Raw genomic sequence first — 25,244 nt, 5'->3', positions numbered from 1 at the left:
ACTGATAATGCTAAGTAATAAATGATATCTAAGATCGCAATAATAACGAAGAACACAAATATAATGTAAAAGCTTCTAAGTTATCATGAGACACAAAAGATTACGTGGTTCGACATTTGTCTACGTCCACGGGGTAATGAGTGATTGTTTTGTATTAAGTTTGAGGTGGTTACAAAGATCTTAAATGCTTCCCAAAGTAATAGAGAGAACTCAAGTGGAAGTAAATACTTAAGTTCTAAACATTAAAGAGGTATAAGCTTAAGACTAGATCTTCTCTCCTAGATATTGAATGCCCTTAGTTTGTTGGTGAGGCTTGGTATTTATAGCCCCTCTTGCTCCAGGTATATCTTTGCTGCCTCTGGGTCCATCATCTGCTGATATACCTTTCGTACGAATGGTACCTTCGTCCACCGCGTACCTTCTCCAGTTGTATTCCGCCACCTCAGCTGGCCCACGTTCCTTCGGGAACTACCCAACCTTAGTACATGTTGTACCTTCGTTCACCGCCAGCTTCCGTCAATCGGGTTCTTCCACGCCTTCTCTCTCCACGTGCCTTGATTCATGTGTGTAGATAAGAGATTTGAGCATTTAATGCTGATTAGATGCATCATCTACCTCTGTCCCCTCGCCGGCTGCCTCTTTTTAGAATAGGCTTTTACCATTCTTATCTTGACTGTTTAGGCCTTCTTTCTTGGGATGAGATAAAGTAGATCTGCGGAGGTATCCTTTACTACTTAGGCTTCTCGGTTCAGCGAAGGCTACACAGTTGAATATATGTGCGGCCACTAAGATCGTGACACGTGCTCCACAAAATATTGGTATTCACAGTCTTTTACCTCAAAAAATTTAGAGGTATGTAAATAGATATCACCTGAATTCAATTGAACACAATTGAACACAAAAATTCTTTTACCTAAAAAGCTTATTCAATTGAATCCAACTAAAAAACCTATTTTCCGATACATATATAGAGGTATGCAAATAGATAGTAAGATTGGACACAAACCCTTCAAAATCATTGATAAACACATGTGAGATGAAATCCCCAATATTGACAAAAACCCTAGAATTTCAGATTACAAAAATCAAACAATTTGAGAACTGTTGCATACCTAATCGAGGAAGTGAAAAATAACCAACTCAATACTTCATCTCCGTGATTGATTCAGTTGCAGGGATGGGCATTATGAATTTTCGTTGTTTAGAAGAGAAAGAGATGAGAAATCTTACATAGCTAATCGAGAAAGTGAAAAGAAACCAACTCAATCCATGATCTCACCATTGATCCTCTGCAAATCATTTAAAAGTAGGTTGTTTTTCATTTCAGTTGCAGAATTTTCACTTAGAAGAGAAAGAGAGCGGAGAAAATAAGAGAAAGAAAAGAAATAAAATGAATAGTTGTTGTTGGAGATGAAGATAAAAATAAGAGAAAGAAAAGAAATAAAATGAATAGTTGTTGTTGGAGATGAAGATAATCCAACGGCTGATCAAAAAAACGCTTTGGTTGAAATATACGTTTGGTGTACAAAAAGTACGGCAATGCGCGAAAAGTACGGTGGTACACCAAAAATGGTCAGTGTTTTCAGTTTAGGTTGCAGGTACGGGTATCTTAAATCTAGAATGGGTCGTCCTCCCTCCTGGCATCATGGTTGCGGCAATACCTGATGTTGCAGTTGCAATACGTCTTTCACTTCATAACTTGGAAAATATCGCCCTATAGAGAAACGTTTTTCCTGAGCCACCCCGACCATCAATGAAGAATATAGATTTCTCGCCTCTCATAACGGAATTCACTACCATGCATAGAAGTTACGTAAATTATAATCAATCAGTTAAAGATGAGGTAAAGGCAATAAAATAGGAGTATTAGGTAATATACTCAGTTGGCTTGTTTCACTTTGTTTAGTCTCAGTTTTAAAGTGTCTTCGCACCATACACTGCACATCCCATGCTTCCCCTTTGCATCAAGTAATGGAACATTTAGTGCAGGAAACAACTCGATGTTCACAGATAATGATGCAAAAAACACATACATATATACATACATACATACATAAGATTAATCTTGTCTGTTTTAGGTATTTATTTCTCTATCCTTTAAACACAAAGGCACATAAGATGGGAAAACTGAAAGTTGAAACTGGTATCGCGTTGTTCATTGAAACCAACGGAGATTCACAGAAAGGATGGCCAAACACATGTAACGTCTTCAGTAAAGTTTGTTGACTCATGTGGGATTCATTAGGGTTGGTATTTGCAACATGCATGATGGCGAGAGGTACGCAAAGGAAATTAAGTTTCAATAAAAGCGAAACAACTGTAAAAATAAAGAGGTAAAGCTCCATAAAATATTTACCTACCGAATCTGTGTTTCTGGTCGGCATTTAGCATATCAATAGATGATAGATCTTCTGGAGAGACTGGAACTCTGAATTCCGCGCAAACCAACTTGTTTACTCCTGAAGTTCATACGTCTTCAGTGATAGGTGGGAGTTTATATGTGGCCATTAATTTTTCGCCGAGAATAGACCTTACTTCCCGTAAAAGCAGATTGATTGCCCTTGTTTTCGTGTTGAACCGGCAGAGGTTTTCAATCATGTACGGGAAAAATTCATCCCACAATTCACGAACTCCAGTGGGGTTGCAAACATCTAACAACATGCAGAAAAACCTCCTTAAAGACCAAGGCATCTCTACTTGTACGACTTCAAGAAGTGTGTCACTGATGGGAGTGTCACTTTCTAACAGACACAAATGTTGCGCTACTTCTTTATGCGTCGAAAACGTATTGTTTCCTACCTTTAGCAAGTCCTCGGAAGAAGTTGGCCCTCTAACATTATTCATGAGAAGTATCAAATGATAATTTTAACTGCGGGTAGAAAAAATGTTAACTCTGCCAATGACTTTGTTGTTGCGTTGCCGTCTTATCCATTGCTTTAGTGGCTTATCCCACTTGTAGTGTTCGGGAAATTCCTTGTAGAGAAGAGTTCTCGCAAACTGATCTTCTTGGTTTGTCTTAAAACACTCAATCAATTGGGTATGTGATGCTTTTTCTCGTCGTATCACATCTCGGACAGTATTACCTTCAGGAAGTAGGATCCTATGTCGATCCTTTAAGTGTACCTGTAATGAAAGGACGGGAGGATAAATCTTATTCATTTGATACCTGTACATACGTCAGAGAGCTTCTTGCGGGAAAATCCATCGAGCATCTACAAACTGCTTGATCCCATGTTCCGCTTCTTTCTCGTTTGAAACTTCCATGGGGACGCGATCAACCCCTTTCCAAACATACTTGTACAGATATTTCACGGACTGTACACTTGAACAAATCTCAACATTGATATGGCAGTCATATTTCTTCAAAAGCCACGGATTATACGGAACAACCCAGCTGTTATTCACAACTTTTCCATTGGAGAGTGTAATTGCTCTACCATCGTCGCGTCTTCTATACACTGGATACAAATCTTGGCCTTCTAGAGTTTCCGCTGCAAACTGCTTTGGAAAACGCTTCTTGAACTTTACATCCTTCTTACAGACACTATCAACAGACAAAGCACATGGCATATGTATCATATGTTTGAGGACGGAAGCATACAACTATGGTTCAACTTTCATCTGGTATTTCTGCTCGAACAACCTTATCGTAGTCATCTGGGGTACGTAGTTTGTCTTTCTCGTGCAGGATGATAAGAATGTGTGCGTGTGGAAGACCTCTCTTCTGAAATTCAATAACATGAACATGTGCAACAACTTTTCCAAGAACCCCCTTAGTGAACAGATCTACCTTCAGTTCTTCAAATTTGCAATGAAACACCCTCGTCGTCAGATCTCGCATGTCATGTGCCTGTTGCCCTGGTTTTAAATTTCTCCGGATCTCCTCCCAATTAGGATTACACGTCATGGTTGTAAACAAATCCGGCTTGCCGTACTTCTGAACCAATGGCATAGCGTCGTGATACCTTTGAAGCATATCACGTGGGCTTCCCGTGTAAGAAGGAGGTAGAATAACTCGTTGCCCAATATCATCTGCAAAGTGCGCACACAAACCATTCAAACATAATTTAAGACGAAATCACAACAACAAAATAGAGATGTCATTTTTGGATATATTTGACAAAATTGAAATTTCATATGGAAATGTAAGGCATAAAACTATCTTAATCAGAAAAAAAAAAGAAACATAAAAAGAAGTTTAAACGGAGTCCATGATCTCTGTCAACGGATGTTTAACTTCGAAAAGAAATAACAAAGTTGGATGGTTTCAAAGATAAGTTCTTGACAGCATATCGAAACTGATGGTTATCAAGTAACTTACTGTAGTGCTTAAAAAAAACCTTATTGTAGTTGTATCACTAAGTTGTATAGCAGACTCATCACAAACTGACGAAAAATACTTTTCTACAAAAAGTATATCGAGTAACTTGAGTGTTCTCTTTTCTAAGAGTCATGCTCAGTATTTTCAGGATAGTTGTTCAAGGACCTAGTTTGGAGTCTCGGTATGGAAATGTGATCGCGGTCTAAGCTTGTTTTGTTAAGTTGTGTACGGTATCATTACATATTATGACATAAATTCACAATTATAGGCATGATTAAAACATATGATTTCAACTCAGGGACACCTAAGCTTTGATGCACTGTTTCCTGCCCATTTTAGGAGCCATAAGAATAGTTTTGAAAAGATTTTGTTACCTGTATTTGCATCTAAGGCATCAAGAACGCCTGAGTACCAATCAGCTCGGAATGTTCTCTGGTTATCTCGAACCCATCTCAACTGCATTGTGGAAATTTTCACATAATTGTCGACCACGTACTGCTGTAGTAGTTTCCCACCATGTAACAGAATCGACCGCTGGTTTTCTCGAATCTAATGACATTTGGTGTTTTTGTTAGAGAACATATAAGTTGTTTAAATCTTAAATTATAACAATTTACATACGGACGGTACATTAACTTTACCTGTAGCATATACGCATAGTATGCTCGACAGCTTATCTTTTTAGCATTATCACAAAATCGTCAAATCACATCCAAAACTTCCATAAGGATGCAGTAACAGATATTGTAATGGATCGTAGAAACATGCTGTGTCGGGAACATTCAGCAATTTCCCAGATTTTGTTTCAACAACTATGTCTCGAGGAAGCACTTCACTCACTTCTTCTCCTCCAACTAAGACAGCTGCTACTTGTGGTGATATTGGCATGTTATACGTCTGAAGAAATGTTGGTTGCTCCTTTATGTGAAGACGAACATCTTGGAAGTCAGTTCCTTGCGAAATCTGTCGAATAGCACGTACATACGGGTTGCATTTGCCCAACATTCCCTTCAATATCGGCAAGCACTTCTCTTTTCAGAGGTTCTACGGTTTCAGCTGGCTCTTGTTCCTGTTCCTTGCCCTTGTTTGTCTTGGCAGCAAACTGTTGTTCCTTCAGACGATTCTCCAATTCATGTTCGGTGTCATAGATGTACATCTGAAGGAACCTTGGTCTATCACTTGGTTCTGGAATAAGGCTACCAATTTTGTGATACATAGTACCTTGAGCTCGATATGTATACACTCCCTTCTTAGAATTAGCCGTGTTATGATCGATACGTACTCCAATGGATGTGAAGGCAAAAACATGGTTGAACAAATGAATATTCTGCCTGAAATGAGCTCCAAGTTATGATTGTACAGTATACAATTGCATGAGTTCTGGAGGTACGTGCAAATCGGGTAGTTCAACTTTTCCGTTTAAACAACAGAACTGATTAGTCTCATGAGGAAAAAGCTTAGCTCCACAGCGGTTACATGAGCTAATGCTAGTCAATTGCAGGCATGGAAGTGAAGGTTCGTCGACGAAGTCCCTTGCAACGTTATAAAATCCTCTATTTGTCCTCCTTCTTTTGTTGTTCGTTGTAGTAGATTGAGCTACTCGTGATTGACCTACACCACAATATTGTTAGCGATCAGAATTGGATGAGATTTAATGCAAAGCCATCAATTGGTAACATATATCTGTCGGCTCATTCGACACACACTTAACATGCATTCTAAGAAGAGAATTTGCAACTGATGAATCATATATGTTAACACTTAACATTACATCCATGAAGAGATATACCAAGAAGTATACTGAGATCTCATGAAGCATATTTTATGAATATAGACATTTTAACGTGTCAAAAGAATCTCTAAGATTTTAAGTGAACACTGAAGTATATGCTAGAGGGACTGGAACAGGAATATGCAAAACAATTTTCGGATATGCCATTGGTGTCAGATCAAAGAAGTCATAAAATGATACCAAGATGACATTTTCCCACAGTATTGTAGGATATTCCAAAGTAAAACTAAAGAACGACGAAGTCCAAAATATTTACTGAAGTTAGCTCCCACCATGGTAACAACATAGTGCATCATTTTTTTTCTATTACACAAACTCTACTTGATAAGTTAAAGCACAATTTACACCAAAAAGACAAAATACAGTACAATTTTTTTTAAGACAGAGACATTCAGAAAGCTAGTAGCATACATATCAGATTCATCGACATTGTTGCACTATGCCATGCTTCATAAGAATGAGAATTGTCAAAATCTTACCTCCATGCAATAGTGTTCTTCTTCTTTTGTTGCTGTTTCTGACCTTCATGCACATCCTCTTGGTGACTCTCATTACAGTCGTCTTCTGGGTTGTTGATTTGCTCATCAAACTCGAGCATATCATCAAATGTTGTATGTATGAGAGCTATAATTTGGAGATTATGTATGAATTTGGCAGTCATTGAATTTTATGTTTGATACAACACAAAAAGTCAAGTACATACAACTTACCTCTGTGTTGAGGGCCCAATTCCATATACCCTTCGCTGGTATTCATTGCTACTCTCGAGACACAACCCAATAGTCTCACAACTTCTTCCTGCACATGTTCATGCATTACATGTTCAAATAAGTTGGATGACCTCTGCTCCTCCGTCATATTTTGCTGATGGGTTCTTTGCCGGACACGTCTCCTTTCTCGATCACTGGCCAGCTGTTCTTCCGATATGTGCGGACCTATAGATGATTCTGTTGTGCTTCTGCAACCAACATTCTGCTGCCTCGCTCTATACTGGTTTCGCCTACGCTCATTTTGCAGCAATCTCTCTTCATCTGTGATGCTTTCTCAACGATTTATATTGCGAACACGACACCTTTCTCTTTCAGCAACTCGTTTTTCTTCGGTCATCATGCTGCTTCGAGTTGCAATTTCACTTTGGGATGTATCCACATCTGTTGCTTCGGATTCAACGTTTTGCTGCCTAGCTCTATATTGATTTCGCCTACGCTCATTTCGTTGCAATCTCTGCTCCTCTGTCATTTGCCGCTGATGTCTAATAGGAACACGACCCGTTTCTCTATTGGCATCTTGTTGGTCTTCCATTGCAAATACAAATATATCATATCATGATTTCGTTAACAGATGAACAGCAAACCTAAGTTTGACATGGAGCACACAGACTTGCTCACATCAACGAAATCATGATATGCTTCACAGATTTTGCTTCAGATAGATTTCGCAAATGTTCTATCTCCGGAAGCTTTACTTCAAAATAATCTTCTGAAAAACAATTCCCCAATCAAAATAATCACCACGAATTTCAAAAAATCAAAACAATTCTACAATTCCCCAAATAATTCCAGTTATAATCAGGCAAACATTTCCTTAAAACGCGTATCAGACAATACAATACACTGTTAAGTATGTGCTCTCATGGTATTTGTATCTATCAGTTTGCATATTGAGTCAGTTGTTTGGGAAAATATTTATACCATGTGGATGAAAATTAAAAAAATGAAAAGGGAACACAAAATACTTTCCCTTATGCTTTTGACATGCCTCTTACAAAATCAAAACACAAAACTCAAAACACAGAGCTAACAAATTTTTAATAAGGAAATCAGAGCATACTTGGATTTTAGGAAGGCATGGCGAGAAATATTGTTCTCAAACAACTCATCATGTCCCCACTCCTATCCTGACTACAATGAAGATGACTGAAGAGTTAATTAAGAAACCTATTATAGGGGCTCCATGAATTTGGTTTTGAGGGCTCCCGTGGATTTAAATGTCCCAAATTTGAATTGGGGAAACCTAATTTATAATAAAAGTACAATATACCTCCTGTTGAACATCATAGCTTTTAGGCTTCCTTGAAAGTTAAAAAAGAACATATACATGGCTAACCTATGGCCTCCATCAGGTGCTGGCTAAAAAGTTAAAAATATATAAATGTAGAAGCACAATTTCATTACCCCGGTGTCTATTGTTGTTACATGATAACAGTCGAAGACCATTACTTTGATAATGTTAGCTAGGGGCCACACACTTTAATTCAGCACTCCAAGATGCTCAGTTTACTGAACAGGATTATATTACCTAATGATTACGCAGTATAAGACTCATTGTACGTTGTCCGTTCTACATATACAATTGTGGACTATTCAACTGGATAAAGTAATACAACTTAGAGGTACATAAGCATCAGACACTGGATGTAACTCTGAGACTTCATGCATCTCAGTAAGCATCCCATACCCTTGCACACACAGAAATATCTTTCTTTAAATTTTTTATCTCAGTGACTGAGAAACAACTATTAACATGATAGATGAAATTAAATTGCTCTTATATCAAATAACATATGCAACATTGATTCTGGAAGAGAGGAGTTTTTTATTAAAAAGTGGTACTGATGTCTAGCCAAGTCCATTTTTTCATGCTAGTGGTAAGCTAGACAACAAAAGGAGATAAAAGCGCAGTTAATTAACCTCAATATTAGTGGTCTGTAAAATACCATGAAGCTTATGCATACGGGCACTTCACCAGCTTCCTCATCTGGATACCTACAATGTTTCATTTGTAAAATCTGCATCAGACATAACAATTACGAAACCTAATAATGAATATAAGAGTAATCTAAAAAACCCTATTTACTAAAATCCCCTGTTACCATGAAGCTAACTAAAAAGCTTATTCAATTGATTTCAGTATGATTGAACACAAATAGTCTTTTACCTAAAAAAATTTAGAGGTATGTAAATAGATATCACCTGAATTCAATTGAACCCAATTGAACACAAATAGTCTTTTACCTAAAAAGCTTATTCAATTGAATCCAACTAAAAACCCTATTTTCCGATACATATATAGAGGCATTCAAATAGATAGTAAGATTGAACACAAGCCCTTCAAAATCATTAATAAACACATGTGAGATGAAATCCCCAAAATTGACAAAAACCCTAGAATTTCAGATTACAAAAATCAAACAATTTGAGAACTGTTGCATACCTAATCGAGGAAGTGAAAAATAACCAACTCAATACTTCATCTCCGTGATTGATTCAGTTGCAGGGATGGGTATTATGAATTTTCGTTGTTTAGAAGAGATTCAGTTGTAGGGATGGGTTTTATGAATTTTCGTTGTTTAGAAGAGAAAGAGATGAGAGATCTTGCATACCTAATCGAGGAAGTGAAAAGAAACCAACTCAATCCATGATCTCACCATTGATCGTCTGCAAATCGCTTAAAACGTAGGCTGTTTTTCATTTCAGTTGCAGAATTTTCACTTAGAAGAGAAAGAGAGCGGAGAAAATAAGAGAAAGAAAAGAAATAAAATGAACGGCTGTTGTTGGAGATGAAGATAATCCAACGGATGATCAAAAAAATGCTTTGGTTGAAATATACGTTTGGTGTACGAAAAGTACGGCGGTATACTAAAAATGGTTAGTGTTTTCAGTTTAGGTTGTTGGCATTAAAAGGGGGAGATGAATGAACGATTACATGGATTGTTTTCAGACATATTTATTACCGGAAAACTTGGTTGTCTGGGTCGGACAACTGACTCAACTAAACAGACGACTAACTCAAACTAAACTGAGTTAAGTCAAACTTATTTAACTTGACTATCCTATTAGTCTCCCTTAAACTGATAGAGGCTAACTCGAATCAGTTTGAAAAACACAGTATCAAGAAAAGAAAGCTTCAACAACAGCAATCACAAAACTAAAAAGAAACATGTCATGTATGATAAGCAACACAATACAAAGAAAATGATGTAGTAGAGATAGCAGCTGTAAAGTCTTTAGCATCATTTAAACCAGCGATAGTAGTTGATGAAGGAGATGTTCCTAACAGTTGTGTTAGAGCACTGCTCGGTCAAACTCGCAAGCGTTGCTATTTCAAGCATTTTTGTCAATGTTAGTGATCAAAACTATAAGTCTTGATTTCTAGTCTACTTATAGTAATATCTCGGACTAGGATAGATTGTGTAGTTGAGCATTAAACTTCACGACGTTCATCATTGAAGACGAAAAACTACTAAGGAGAGCTTGTGGAACTTCATCAACAAAAAGGTATGTGGAGACTGAAACTCATCTATCACTTGGAAAGTCTATTTCTACTCTATCTCCTATATTAATACATAAGTCGTGTTACGATATAGTTTTCTATTATACACATTTGAGATTTCGAGCTGAGTTTAACTCGTTTACATATTTCTCGGAATATGTGTTGGCAAGCTTTCGCTTCGACTAAGTTCATCTTATATTCTTGACGAAAGTCAAAAGATGATCATGTGTGCCGAGTAACATCTTACATGGTTTGTGTGATACAATCATTTGATGTAGACTTCGAATGTTTCGTTATGATTATTTCAATATCTTGAAAATTGCTTTGATGCTAGTGTGTGAAAACGACTATTGTCATCCTCTAAGAAATTAGTTTCAATGACTGAAATAAAAATACTTAACCGTCATTGGATTGTGACATGTTGTGTACTCTTGCACATATGTAATCCATGTCCGGGAACCATAGTATGTGTACTTGTTGGTTTGAGAAGTCCGAGAACCTAAGTATGCGCACCCGTATGTGTACTGGCGTAAGTTTCATGTCCGAGATTTTCTGCTGGGATTGGTGGTATGCGTACCCTTCCGCGTACTGGCGTAACTCAATTTCAGTCAGGGTATTTCAAGTATGCGTACTCGTTTGCGTACTTGAAGGTTAAAGTTCTAAAATTCGTTATATACATGAACAAATACATTTATATAATAAGGAATGCATTCTTTGCAAATCATGGCTAAATGTTCTTGAATTGTGTTCTGTGTATACTTCTATGAGAATATAACAATTGAACAACTCTTTAACTAGTTTCATTTGAGTCATTTGAACAAGTTATGGTTAAGATGAATAAGGTTAATATGAGAGTGTTCATATGGCTAACCTTGGTTAACTATTGTTGAGCCAACATGGTGTACACTTTTAGGTACGGTTACATAAACCTAAATGAAGGTACATTTCATTTGTGTGTAACAAGATAAGTTTGATCTAATGGTCGAAAGATATTAGCTTGAAACTAATCAGGTTTTCATCTAATGGTGAATATTGAATGCTTTGTTACCAAGGTAACTTAGATTGCAAACCCTGATTTGAAAACTATATAAAGGAGAACTCTAACAACTGGGAAACCTAATCCCCACACCTCCTGTGTGATACTAGTTGCATAATCTAGGGTCGATTCTCCTTTAACCTTAGGTTTTTCACGAAATCCTCTAGGTTAACGACTTAAAGACTTCATTGGGATTGTGAAGCCAGACCCAACTATTTTCTCTATAGTTGTGTGATCTGATCTTGATGTTTCAATCATATTGAGTATGATATTCTTTAAATTGGCTCGAGATTTATTCTCCGATAGGCAAGATAAAAAGTAGTCACAAACTTCTTCGTCTCATCGTTTGTGATTCCACAATATCTTGTTTCGCTACTATACGATTAAGATTATTATGAGGTGATTGATAATACTAGGTTGTTCTTCGGGAATATAAGTCCAGGTTATCAATTGGTTCATGTTCACCTTGATTTATCAAAAGACGGAACAAAACTCGTAGGTATTTATGTGGGAGACAAATTTATCTATTCCTATAGACTTTTCTGTGTGCGACAGATTTGTTTGTCAAGTCTTCGACTTTGGGTCGTAGCAACTCTTAGTTGTGGGTGAGATCAGCTAAGGGAATCAAGTGCATAGTATCCTGCTGGGATCAGAGACGTAAAGAGCGCAAATGTACCTTGAATCAGTGTGAGATTGATTAGGGTTCAACTACAGTCCAGTCTGAAGTTCATTGGTAGTAGGTTAGTGTCTGTAGCGTCTTAATATATTGTGGTGTTCAAGTATGGACTAGGTCCCGGGGTTTTTCTGCATTTGCAGTTTCCTCGTTGACAAAACTTCTGGTGTCTGTGTTATTTATTTTCCGCATTATATTTTGTTATATAATTGAAATATCACAGGTTGTGCATTGAATCGATCAATTGGTAAATCCAACCTTCGGTTGTTGATTGAAATTGATTGATCCTTGAACATTGGTCTTTGGTACTGTTCAAGTTATTTCTCTTATATTCAATCAGGCTCGCAAATTTCTATTTGGTGATTGCATATTGAATTTAGAGATAGAGATACAAAACTCTTGGATATACTTTTCTCTAGATTGAGTCTAACTGTCTAGTTGATTCTTTTGAAAGTATATTGGAGTTTGTTTATTCAGATTGCCAAATGAAATATTGGGTGTTATTTTTGTACCCCCGCTTTTTCAATTGGTATCAGAGTAGGCAAACACGTTAAAGACCTTATAAGTCTGTGTTTGTAGCGATATGAGTATGGGCAATTTTGTCTCTAAAAACGCTTCACCAGAAATGGATAAACTCAACTTCGAGCGTATTCTAGAAACCATCAATATGGTTGAGAATCCTAGTTTAAAAAGTTCATCAATAATCTTTGTCTAGATTAACATCGTTTGATAAGGAAAATTGATGGACTTCATTGCGAGTTTTATATAAATAATTCTGAGTTTCGAGAATGTTCTGAAGAGGTTGTTGATCTTCAAAAGAAGTTGGATGTACAAATTCGGATCAACTCTGATCTTGTTACAGAAATTGCAAAACTTAAGGATTTAAAACCTGTAAAGTCATCTTCAATGGATTTGAGTAACTCCTCTAATTCTTCATTGAAGAATTGTCGTATTTCAGCTGATAAGCAAGGTTTAGACTTTGTGAAAACTGAAAGTGCTCAGATTTCTTCGAACAAGAATAAAGATGTTGGTACATGTGGTTTTTGTGGTTCTCGTGATCACTCTCATCATGTATATTTGTCTTTTAAAAAAAAATGTTTGCACGAAATCTTCACAAGAATGTTGTAAAACTTTTCTCTGTTCTTAAAAGACAATCAATACTAACAAGAAAGCCTAATTTGGTTAGTAGTGCTAGTATGGGAGCTTTTCCTCTGAAGTCAACATCACCCTTTCAATGGTTTCCTGATAGTGGATGTAGAAGGCATATGACTGGAGATCTCTCGTGGTTTTTCAACTTAAGTGACTTTGATGGTGGTCCAGTAACATTCGATGATGGGAGCTGCTGCTACATAAGCAAGAAGTGGACAATCAAATTACCTAGTGTTCCTGAAATTCATGATGTAATATACGTTAAAGGTATGACTTCTAATCTTCTTTCTATTAGTCAAATTTGTGTCAAAGGCCATAAGTTTATCTTCCATGCTAATGGATGTAACATTGTAGATAAATCTGGAAAAGTGATTTTTCAAGGATCACGTGGCAAAAATAACTGTTATCTGTTGGATACTCAGTTTAGTAATTGTTGCAATTTGACTAAGGTAGAATCTACACATCTTTGGCATGAGCGTTTTGGTCACATCAATTATCGTCTTCTAACTAAGATCATTAACAAAAAACTTGTTAGAGGTGTTCTCAAAATCAATGCTAAGATTAAAGGTGTATGTGGTGCCTGTCAAAAGGGTAAACAAACTAAAGTTCCACATAAATCATCTCGAGATATTCTCACTAAAGCTCCACTTGATTTAATTTATATGGATCTCTTCGACCCAATTCAACAACCTACTGTGGCTGGAAAGAAGTATGCTTTGGTGACGGTAGATGATTACACCAGATTCACTTGGGTAGCTTTTTTGGCTCACAAGAATGAAACCCTCAGTGAATTCAAGATTATTGTTAATAGAATCCAGAATGAACAGGGTCGCAAACTAAAGAAAATTAAAAGCGATCGTGGCACGGAATTCAAAGACACCAAAGTGTTTGAATACTGTGATTCTCTAGGGATTATTCAACAATACTCTCCACCCATTACTCCACAAGCTAATGGAGTTGCATAAAGGAAGAATAGGAACATTAAGGAAATGGCAAGAGTAATGCTCCATAACAAAAACTTATCGTTGAAGTTTAGGGGAGAGGCAGTTTTTACAGCTTGTTACTTGCTCAATCGTGTTTACCTACGGTCAAAGACCTTAAATACTCCCTATGAGTTGTGGTACGCTAAGAAACCCAACTTACACTATCTCAGAGTGTTCGGCAGTAAGTGCTACACTCTAAAGGTCCTTGAATAGAAAGGGAAATTTGACTCGAAAAGCGATGAAGGTTTTTTTTTTCTTAGCTTTGCATCTGATAGTTGTGGTTTCCGAGTTTTTAATCTCATAACCCAAGTCATGAAGGAATCTGCAAATGTTATCATTGAATTTTCGTCATGATGATTCTCCTGTTGAATTGCCTCCAACCAAGACAATTGAGAAAATCAAAGAAATCCCAGAATCAGTAGAAGTTATTCCAATAGTTACTGATCCTGATGTTTCTAGTGATGAGGAGAAAAGCCCTAGTCAATCTGTTCCTATTGAACAAGAATGTGCCCCTCCGCGGCATCTATGGGTTCAAATAAATCATGATACTAACAATATTATTGGTGGGAGGGATTCTACAGCTAAGACGAGGGGACAACTTCAAAATATTTGTAATTTTGGTTGTTATCTATCGCAAGTAGAACCTAGAAATATTGATGAAGCTTTTAGCGATCCCTTTTGGGTGAATGCAATGGATGAAGAGTTAAATCAGTTCCAAATACAATATGTATGGGAGCTCGTACCTTGCCCCCCCTCCCCCCAATATCAATATTTTTGGTACTAAATGGATATTCAAGAACAAGTCTGATGAATTTGGCACCATTGTCAGAAACAAAGCTAGAGTTGTTGCTCAGGGATCTTCATAGATTGAACGAATCGACTTTGACGAAATCTTTGCTCATGTGGAACGCGTTGATTCCATTCGATTATTATTAGCTCATCCTTGTTTTATTAAGGTTAAGCTATTTCAAATGGACATTAAATCCGCTTTCCTAAATGGAAATTTAAAGGGAGAGGTCTATGTCGCTCAACCTAAGGGATTCGAGAACCCTGATTTCCCATATCATGTCCTTAAACTTAATAGGGCATTATATGGGTTAAAACAAGCACCTCGTGCTTGGTTCGAAAAACTGACTACTTCCCTCCTTAGGAAAGGTTTTTCGAGAGGTGGAGATGATAAAACAATGTTTACCAAATGTAATGGGAAATATGTTGTTATAACTCAAGTCTATGTAGATGATATCATCTATGGATCAACATCTGAGAAACTTGCAAAAGATTTTCAAGTCTCTCTTGGCAAGGAGTTTGAAATGAACAATGTTGGTAAATTAAAATTCTTTTTGGGTTTACAAATTCAACAACATAAGGATGAAATTTACTTACCTCGAGAAAAATATGTGAGGGATCTTGTCACAAGATTCGGTCTTGATAAGTCAAATCCAAAACTGACTCCCATGCCCACCACGGGTAAACTACATCGAGATGAGAAATGAGTAAATGTGGATCAAAAGTCTATCGATCTATCATTGGAAGCCTTTTATATCTTACAGCCACTAGACGATATTGCTTTTAGTGTTGGTTGATGTGCTAGGTTTCAGGATAATCCAAAGGAATCTCATCTTGCAGCTGCAAGACGGATCATACGATACGTCAATCACACTTTCGGGTATGGTCTATCTTACAATTTTGATACTAACACTGATCTTTCTGCCTATTCGGATGCTGATTGGGAAGGATGTGTGGAAGACTGAAAAAGTACATCATGGGGTTTCTACTATGTAGGATTGAATCTTGTGGCTTGGCATAGCAAGAAACAAAATTCACAATCCCTTTCTACATGTGAAGCAGAATATATTGCTGCAGGCTCATGTTGTACTCAACTTCTCTGGATGAAACAAATGCTAGCTGATTACGGAATTGATACTGGTGGAATAATGAAGATCTTTTGTGACAACTCGAGCGTAATTCGAATCATTGAGAATCCCGTTGAGCACTCAAAAACTAAGCACATCGATATAAGGTATCATTTTATTCGAGATCTATATGAAAACGGTATCATAAATATGGAATTTGTGCCTTCCGAATAACAATTGGCTGACATTCTCACCAAACCATTAGATACTGCTACTTTTCAACACTTACGACAGTCTATTGGTGTTGTTCTGGTTCATTAGTCTTTCATAAACTCTTGCCCCTGTACTTATCTCGATCTGTTGGGCAATTGAGTTTGGAATTCCAGGTTAAGTGTTACTTCAGTTCTGCATTTGTTTCAGTAGATGAATTTCTGTTAGGTATCCTAGTGTCTTTTATTTAAATCCTTCTTTCCTTGTAAAAGTAAGGTCCCTCTTGTTGTTCTTTCGGGAATGACATTTTATGGGGGAATTGAACTTGTGCTTAATTGTCAAACCTTTGTGGGGAGTGTGGCTGTGGAATATTTTAGGGGTTATCTTGTATCTTTATAAACTCCTTGATGAATGCATGTAATTTAGGCTATATGATGGCATCTAAACAAGTTGATATGTTTTTCTATTTTGTTCATGAAGTATCTCTATGAAAATTTCATGAGGATCCCACTAGTTTTCTGATGGTTTTCAAATAGTGATTGTAGTAGTGGTAAAAACTGGGTCTTTTCAGACTTGTGAAGAAAACAATTTTTATAGATTTAAATTAAACAGGCAACTAAATAAAATGTTTCAAAATTTTAGAGAAAAATACCAAGACTAGGATTCCACCATTGACCCATTAATTGATAAACTCTAAATAATATTCATGCAATTCTATCTTTAAAAATAATTCTAATATTTGCCTCAAATATATTCTTGAAGTAATAGTTGTAATCAACGAGTATAAAACATCAAAAGTATTTAAAACCCAGCATGCTTCATCAAATTAATTCACAACTATTCAATAAGAACTAATATTTCAATTCAATCCCATGCAAATAATCAAATAATAATAATATTGCAAATAAATAGTAAAATTAGAATTATACCAATTAATGTGGAACAATGGCTTCCTCCGTCGCCTTGGCTAATGGGGTTTAGCTCCTCATCCCAAAAACATGATCATAAGATGTATCCATGGCTTAATAATGTGTTTTTATTGATGAAAATGGTGTAAAAAGAAGTTTGCAACGCTGTATGAATGTTACAGCGTCACTGTTACAAAGTGGAAGGGTCTTAAAAACAACGATAGTAGCACTAACTGTTGTAAAACAACGACAGTTGGTTTTGATACTATGACTATTGAAGAACGACGGTTCAGAAGCGTCTGTTCTTCGTCTTCTTCAACTGTGCAGCAACAGAAAATATTTTCTCTGGAAGTTTTTCTCACGCCTCTCCTGGTCTTTATTTTGCTCCCCAATCTCTCCTGATGGTTTCCAACCCCTCTTATGACTCGAACCAACACTTATATAGCTACCAAACCCCCAAAAATCTCGAGTGAATCCGACTTCTTCTTTTTCTCTCTTCTCTGCGTTGTTGAGAAAATATCTCTCTCTGATCTCCCTGTACGCGTTTGTTAGCTATATATTTGCCACCAAACTCTTATCAAGACTAGAACAGGACCAAGTAAAAGTCTAACTAGCGTGAAACTCTCCCTGAATCCTTTACCCATTCTCTGTACATATCGGGAAGATACGTATCTCTGTACCAACTCTGTTTATCCATCCCGGATTATCCAGCCCATTTCGATTGATAAAAACGCATGTACCAACTCTGTTTAGTCCATTAACATCCAGCCCAAACGAATTTGGTGATCGAATCTGTCCCAAAGGGCCCCAAAATTCCAACCCTGTTTGCTGTTCGTGAAGCATTTCATTTCCCGCCAAAATTTTCTTTTGAATTTGAGAAGATGACCTCCCCTTATCTGTGGCTGGTCTCCCTTTAGCAGCTGCCTGGATATAGGTCACCCCTTAGTAATTAGGTTACCCCTTATCCAAAATCAAGGGTCCGTATAGCAAGTGTCCTCTGGGGCATTTTCCGCACTTTTTTCGGGGTTCCTCCGGGGTATTTCTGGGATACTTCCGGTACACTTCTGAGGCTCTTCCGGTACGTTATCAACGGAGGTCCAAATGCCACATTTTTAGCCAAATTCGCCGCAAGAGATTATTTTCCAAAAACACCTACAAATACATAAAATAACCAAATAAGTACAATATCGAGTACTAACAATATATACAAATGAGCTATATTAGACACATAAATGCGTCTATCATTTTCGTACCTTTGCTAATTTATATTGATAAAAAGAGGGAGAAAATATATGTGTAGTTCACATTACAAATACATATGGTTTTCGGATCATTATGTAAGGGGGGAGTAGTTTTCATTGTGTGATGAAGTATTGACTAAGGGGGAGTGATACATATCACCATAGTATTGTTGTCAAAGTTGTGATACAATTGAACTTTGATGTTGTGTAATGATACTATGACACTGTATAACAATGATTGAGAGCAATTGTTTTCTCATTGTTATTGCTATGGATCTTCAACAACTATGATGCTGAGTTGAACACATTTGGAATCATTGGATTACTTGAAAGTGATGAAGAATTCGAGTAATGTTGAAGAACCCAGGATATCAAGAATTTGGATGAGAAGCTACAAAGTTTATTTATTATGTATCCATATATATGTATTGATATTTTTGTCAAAGGGGAGATTGTTAGAGCACTTCTCGGTCGAACTTGCAAGCGTTTCTATCTCAAGCTTGTTTGTCAATGTTAGTGATCAAAACTATAAATCTTGATTTCTAGTCTACTTATAGATGTCTCTAACTAAGATAGATTGTGTATTTGAGCATTAGACTTCACGGCGTTCATCATTGAAGACGAAGAACTACTAAGGAGAGCTTGTGGAACTTCATCAAAAAAAAGGTATGTGGATACTGAAACTCATCTATCAATTGGAAAGTATATTTCTACTCTATCTCTTATATAGAGACATAAGTCGTCTTACGATATAGTTTTCTATTATACACATTTGAGATTTCGAGCTGAGTTTAATTCGCTTACATATTTCTCGGAATATGTGTTGACAAGATTTCGCTTCGAACAAGTTCACCTTATATTCTTGACAAAAGTCAAAAGATGATCATGTGAAAATTTCCGAGTAACATCTACGTGGTTTATGTGATACAATTATTTGATGTAACTTGGAATGTTTCGTTATGATTATTTCAATATCTTGAAAATTGCTTTGATGCTAATAATGTGTGAAAATGACTATTTTCATCCTCTAAGAAAGTTTCAATAATTGAAATAAGAGTTTAGAACACTTAACCATTATTGGATTGTGATATGTTATGTAATGTTGCACATATGTAATCCATGTCCGGGAACCATAGTATGCGTACCCGTATGCGTACCTGTTGGTTTGAGAAGTCCGTGAACCTAAGTATGCGCACCCGTATGCGTACTGGCGTAAGTTTCATGTCCGAGATTTTCTGCTGGGATTGGTGGTATGCATACCCGTTCGCGTACTAGCGAAACCCAATTTCAGTCCGGGTATTTCTAGTATGCGTACCCGTTCGCGTACTTGAAGGTTAAAGTTCTAAAATCGGTTATGTACATGAACTAATACATTTATATAATAAGAAATGCATTCTTTGCAAACCGTGGTTATAATGTTCATGAATTGATTCGAGTGAATCAAACCGATTTTTCTTTAATGGTGTTCTTGGATACTTCTATGAGAATATAACAATTGAACAACTCTTTAACTAGTTTCATTTGAGTTTGAACTAGTTATGGTTAAGATGAATAAGGTTGATATGAGAGTGTTCATATGACTAACCTTGGTTAACTATTGTTGAGCCAACATGGTGTACATGTTTAGGTACGGTTACATAAACCTAAATGAAGGTACATTTCATTTGTGTATAACAAGATAAGTTCGATCTAACGGTTGAAAGATATTAGCTTGAAACTAATCAGGTTTTCATCTAGCGGTGAATATTGAATACTTTGTTACCAAGGTAACTTAGATTGCAAACCCTGATTTCAAAACTATATAAAGGAGAACTCTAGCAACTGGGAAACCTAATCTCCATACCTCCTGTGTGATACTAGTTTCATAAGCTAGAATCGATTCTCCTTTAACCTTAGGTTTTTCATGAACCTGTAGGTTAACGACTTAAAGACTTCATTGGGATTATGAAGCCAGACCCAACTATTTTCTCTATAGTTGCATGATTGGATCTTGATGTTTCTATCGTATTGAAACGATCTTCTTTAAGATTGGCTCGAGATTTTATCTACGGTAGGCAAGATAAAAAGTAATCACAAACATCTTCATCTCATCGTTTGTGATTCCACAATATCTTGTTTCGCTACCATACGATTAAGATTATTGTGAGGTGATTGATAAAGCTAGGTTGTTCTTTGGGAATATAAGTCCTGGTTATCAATTGGTTCATGTTCACCTTGATTTATCAAAAGACGGAACAAAACTCGTAAGTATTTCTGTGGGAGACAGATTTATCTATTCATATAGACTTTTCTGTGTGAGACAGATTTGTTTATCAAGTCTTCGACTTTGGGTCGTAGCAACTCTTAGTTGTGGGTGAGATCAGCTAAGGGAATCAAGTGTGTAGTATCCTACTGGGATCAGAGACGTAAGGAGCGCAACTATACCTTGAATCAGTGTGAGATTGATTAGCTTTCAACTACAGTCCAGTCTGAAGTTCATTGGTAGTAGCCTAGTGTCTGTAGCGGCTTAGTACAGTGTGGTTTTCAAATCTGGACTAGGTCCCGAGTTTTTTCTGCATTTGCGGTTTCCTCGTTAACAAAATTTCTGGTGTCTGTGTTTTTTATTTTCCGCATTATATTTTGTTATATAATATCACAGGTTGTGCGTTGAATCGATCAATTGGGAAATCCAACCTTTGGTTGTTGATTGAAAGTGATTGATCCTTGAACATTGGTCTTTGGTACCATTCAAGTTATTTATCTTATATTCAATCGGGCTCGCAAATTTTTATTTGTTGATTGCATATTGAATTGAGAGATAGAGATACAACACTCTTGGATATACTTTTCTCTAGATTGAGTCTAACTGTCTAGTTGATTCTTTTGAAAGTATATTGGAGTTTGTCTATTCGGATTGCCAAACAAAATATTGGGTGTGGTTGTTGTACCCCCTCCTTTTCAAGTTGATGCAGCAAAGAAGTAAAAATTGGAGCACAGAGACCCTTAGTAAATAACTGATTTTCTGAAGCAATGTGTTGTACTGAAAAAAAAACCACTTGTAATCAACTCTCTGAAAACATGATAATGTATCTTTATGTGCTTGACCCTGGAATGAGAAACATGATTAGATGACAAATAAATTGCACTTGTAATGTCACAATACATATTAATTGGTTGTGTGAAAGAAATATGCAATTCTAAAAAATCTGAAGAAATCCGCTCCAACTCTGCAGTAGCTACTGACAAACATTTATATTATGCTTCAGCTGTAGACTAAGATACAATAGGTTGCTTTTTGTTAGACCAAGAAATCAAAGAAGATCCCATAAAAATTGCATAACTACAAGTAGACCTTGCTTTTTATCGACAATCACCCCAATCAGAATCTGTATATGCTGTCAAGGATGTAATATCACCTTTCCTCATTGTGGTTCCAACACCAATTAAACCCTTTAAATATCTTAATATTCTCTTGACCAATAACATATGAATATCTGTAGGAGCATGCATATACTGACTTACACGGTTAACACCAAAAAAAGTATCTGGTCTTGTCAAGCACAAGTATTGAAGCATGTTAGAGCGTTGCTCGGTCGAACTCGCATGCGTTTCTATCTCAAGCATGTTTGTCAATGTTAGTGATCAAAACTATAAGCCTTGATTTCTAGTCTACTATAGCTAAGTCTCGGACTAGGATAAAAAGTGTAGTTGAGCTCAAGAACTCCATGACAATCATCATACAAGACGAAGGACTACTCAAGGAACTGGTGGATCTTCATCGACTAAAAGGTATATGGAGACTTGAACTTATCTATCACTCAAAAGTCTATCTACTCTATCTCATATTTTGAGACAAAAGTCGTTTTCCTATATAGACTTTGATTATACACATTTTCTATTTCGAGCCGAGTTTATCTCGCCTATCTATTTCTCGAAATATTTGTTGGTAAGCTTTTGCTTTGGCCAAGTTCATCTTTACCTAGTGACGAAAGTCATGTTACGTTTCAATCACTTTGAAAATTGCTTTGACGAAAAATGGTTTGTGAATAAAAACTATATAACGTCCTCTAAGAATGTTTCAATGATTGAAATGAGAGTTTAGATTAAATAACCAATGATGGATATAAGCATTGTGTGGCAACACATATATGTATAAGTCCTTTTTCCTTGAACCGAAGTTTGCGAACTTTGTTGATCAAGAGAACCGGAACAAGAGCCGTGAACTCAGTCCGCGAACCCAGTCCGCGAACTGGCGGAAATTCTGAACCCGAGAAAATCTGCTGGAGTTTGAGAACTCCTTCCGGGAACTTAAGTCCGCGAACTAAGTCTACGAACTTAAGCTGGTTATATCTAAAGACGATTGTTTGTGCACTTATTTATATTAACTAAGGAATGCTAAATGCAAACTGTGGCTATATAGTTCATGAAGCGATTCGAGTGAATCAAATCGTTTTTGCTTCGACTGTCTCTTGTGTAGTTACATAATATTTCCTTGCAATTGAAAAACTCTCTAACTAGTTCATTTGAGTCATTTGAACTAGTTATGGTGAAGAAGAACATGGTTGATATGAAAGTACTCATATGGATAACTTTTGATTAACTATTGTTGAACCAACAAATGTTCATGTTTGGGTACGGTTACATAAACCCAAAATAGTACATTTCATCTGTGTGTAACAAGCTAAGTTTTCGATCTAACGGTTGAAAGATATTAGTTTGAATCTAATCTGGTTTTCATCTAATGGTGAATATTGAATGCTTTTTTACCAAACTAACATTGATTACAAACCCTGATCTGAAAGACTATATAAGGGAGAACTCTAGAAATTGGGAAACCTAATCCCCACACCTCCTGTGTGATACTAGGTGTATTAGCTAGAGTCGATTCTCCTTTAACCTTTGGTTTCTTCTTAAAAACCAGTTTAACGACTTAAAGACTTCATTGGGATTGTGAATCCAGACCGATACTACTTTCTCGTAGTTGTATGATCTGATCTTGCTGATTCTATCGCTTTGAGTGAAATCGCAACGATTGGCTTGAGATCTATATCTCCGATAGGAAAGGTACAAAAGTAATCACAAACATCTTCGTCTCATCGTTTGTGATTCCACAATATCTTCTTTCGTCGCGTCGATTAAGATTATTTTGAGGTGATTGATAATACTAGGCTGTTCTTCAGGAATATAAGTCTGGGTCATCAATTAGTTCCTGTTCACCTTGATTTATCAAAATGCGGAACAAAACTTGTAGGCTTATATGTGAGAGACAAATTTATCTATTCTGTAGACTTTTCTGTGTGATACAGATTAGTTTATTAAATTCTTCGACTTTGGGTTGTAGAAACTCTTATTTGTGGTTGAGATCATCTAAGGGAATCAAGTGCGTAGTATCATGTTGGGATCAGAGACATAAGGAGCGCAACTGTACCTTGAATCAGTGTGAGATTGATTGGGGTTCAACTACAGTCCAGATCGAAGTTAGTTTGTAGTAGGCTAGTGTCTGTAGCGTCTTAATACAGTGTGGAGTTCAATCTGGACTAGGTCCCGGGGTTCTTCTGCATTTGTGGTTTCCTCGTTAACAAAATTCTAGTGTCTGTATTATTTATTCTGCATTATATTTTGTTATATAATTGAAATATCACAGGTTGTGCGCTTGAATCAATCAATTGGAAATCCGACCTTTGGGTGTTGATGGAAATTGATAGATCCTTGAAAATTGGTCTTTGGTACCGTTCAAGTGATTTCTCTTGTATTCAATTAGATCACAAATTTCTATTTGATTGAGAAAGAATTGAATCAAGAAAGAGAGATATAACTCTTTGACATACTTTATATAGATTGAGTCTTGTTGATTCTCTTAAAAGTATATTGTAAGTTGTCCATACAGATTTCTAAGAGAAATATTGGGTGTGGTTGTTGTACCCCCGCTTTTTCAATTGGTATCAGAGAAGGAAAATATGTTCAAGACCTTACAAGTCTGTTTTTGTAGCGATCTGAGTTTATGGACAGAGGTGTTATATCTATCAACGTACCACCAGTCTTCGATGGCTCAAATTACTTATGGTGGAAAATTGATATGCGAGCTTTTCTTCAAGCACGTGATTTTCAATCATGGGTATATGTTGTTAATGGCTATAATGCTCCCGTTGTGGCAGTTGGAAATGTAAACGTTCCCAAGGATATTGGTGAATACAGCCCTGCCGAGATACTTGCTGCAAAGAAAAATTCCGATGGTTTAAATGCCATTATACATGCTATTACCCTGAATCTTCAGCACCATGTGTCAAATTGCACTAAGTCTAAAGAAGCGTGGGATATATTAGAAATCGTATTAGAAGGTAATACCAGTGAAAAGGAAGCTAGGCTTCAAAGCCTTAATTCCGATTGGGAAAACCTTCGTATGGAAGATGAAGAAACATTTGATGAGTTTAATCACAAAGTGTCTGAAATTGTTAATGCATCTTTTGCATTGGGTAAGACTAATCCTGAAAAGGAAATTGTGATGAAAATTCTCAGATCGCTGCCATCTAGATACGATTTTAAAAATCATGCCATCTTTGAGGGAAATAACCTAGATAATCTCTCCAGAAATACGCTGGTTGGGAAGCTTAAGATCTTTGATCATGAGCATTCATCCAAATCTAAGGATGTTGCGTTCAAAGCACTAAAGGACACTAAACTACTTGATAAAAGTAAAAAAGTGTATATCTATGAAGACGATCACTCTGAGACTGATTCATCAGATCAAGATCTTGACAAATCGGTCTCGATGATCACAAGACAGTTTATGGATCTTCTGTTGAAGAGAAGTAAACGGTTCTCCAGAG

General features: G+C 36.6%; 1 protein-coding gene across 13 annotated transcripts; it reads right to left on the bottom strand.

The window, feature by feature from the left end:
• Positions 1-512: 512 nt before the first annotated feature.
• Positions 513-9,654, bottom strand: LOC113309268. 13 transcript variants are annotated; one of them, XR_003340472.1, is made up of 10 exons: positions 9,327-9,654; positions 8,804-8,878; positions 6,824-7,592; positions 6,593-6,737; positions 4,963-5,932; positions 4,696-4,870; positions 2,357-4,032; positions 1,880-1,957; positions 1,662-1,793; positions 513-1,289 (listed from the first exon to the last, which is right to left on the bottom strand). XR_003340472.1 is itself a non-coding variant. In XM_026557690.1 (6 exons), exons 4-6 carry the CDS (start codon positions 4,969-4,971, stop codon positions 3,611-3,613), a joined length of 606 nt encoding a protein of 201 aa, XP_026413475.1. In that variant the 5' UTR covers positions 4,972-5,932; positions 6,593-6,737; positions 6,824-7,592; positions 7,944-7,975; the 3' UTR covers positions 1,985-3,610. The 13 variants fall into 13 exon arrangements, 1 of the variants encoding a protein (XP_026413475.1); XR_003340471.1 differs by having other exon boundaries at positions 2,361-4,032; XR_003340475.1 differs by lacking the exon at positions 1,880-1,957.
• Positions 9,655-25,244: the final 15,590 nt, after the last annotated feature.

Source organism: Papaver somniferum, chromosome 9, assembly GCF_003573695.1.
Source record: "Papaver somniferum cultivar HN1 chromosome 9, ASM357369v1, whole genome shotgun sequence".
Taxonomy (NCBI): Eukaryota; Viridiplantae; Streptophyta; class Magnoliopsida; order Ranunculales; family Papaveraceae; genus Papaver; species Papaver somniferum.
Note: the sequence above shows the minus strand (reverse complement) of the source record. Positions and strands in the feature narration are given on the sequence as shown.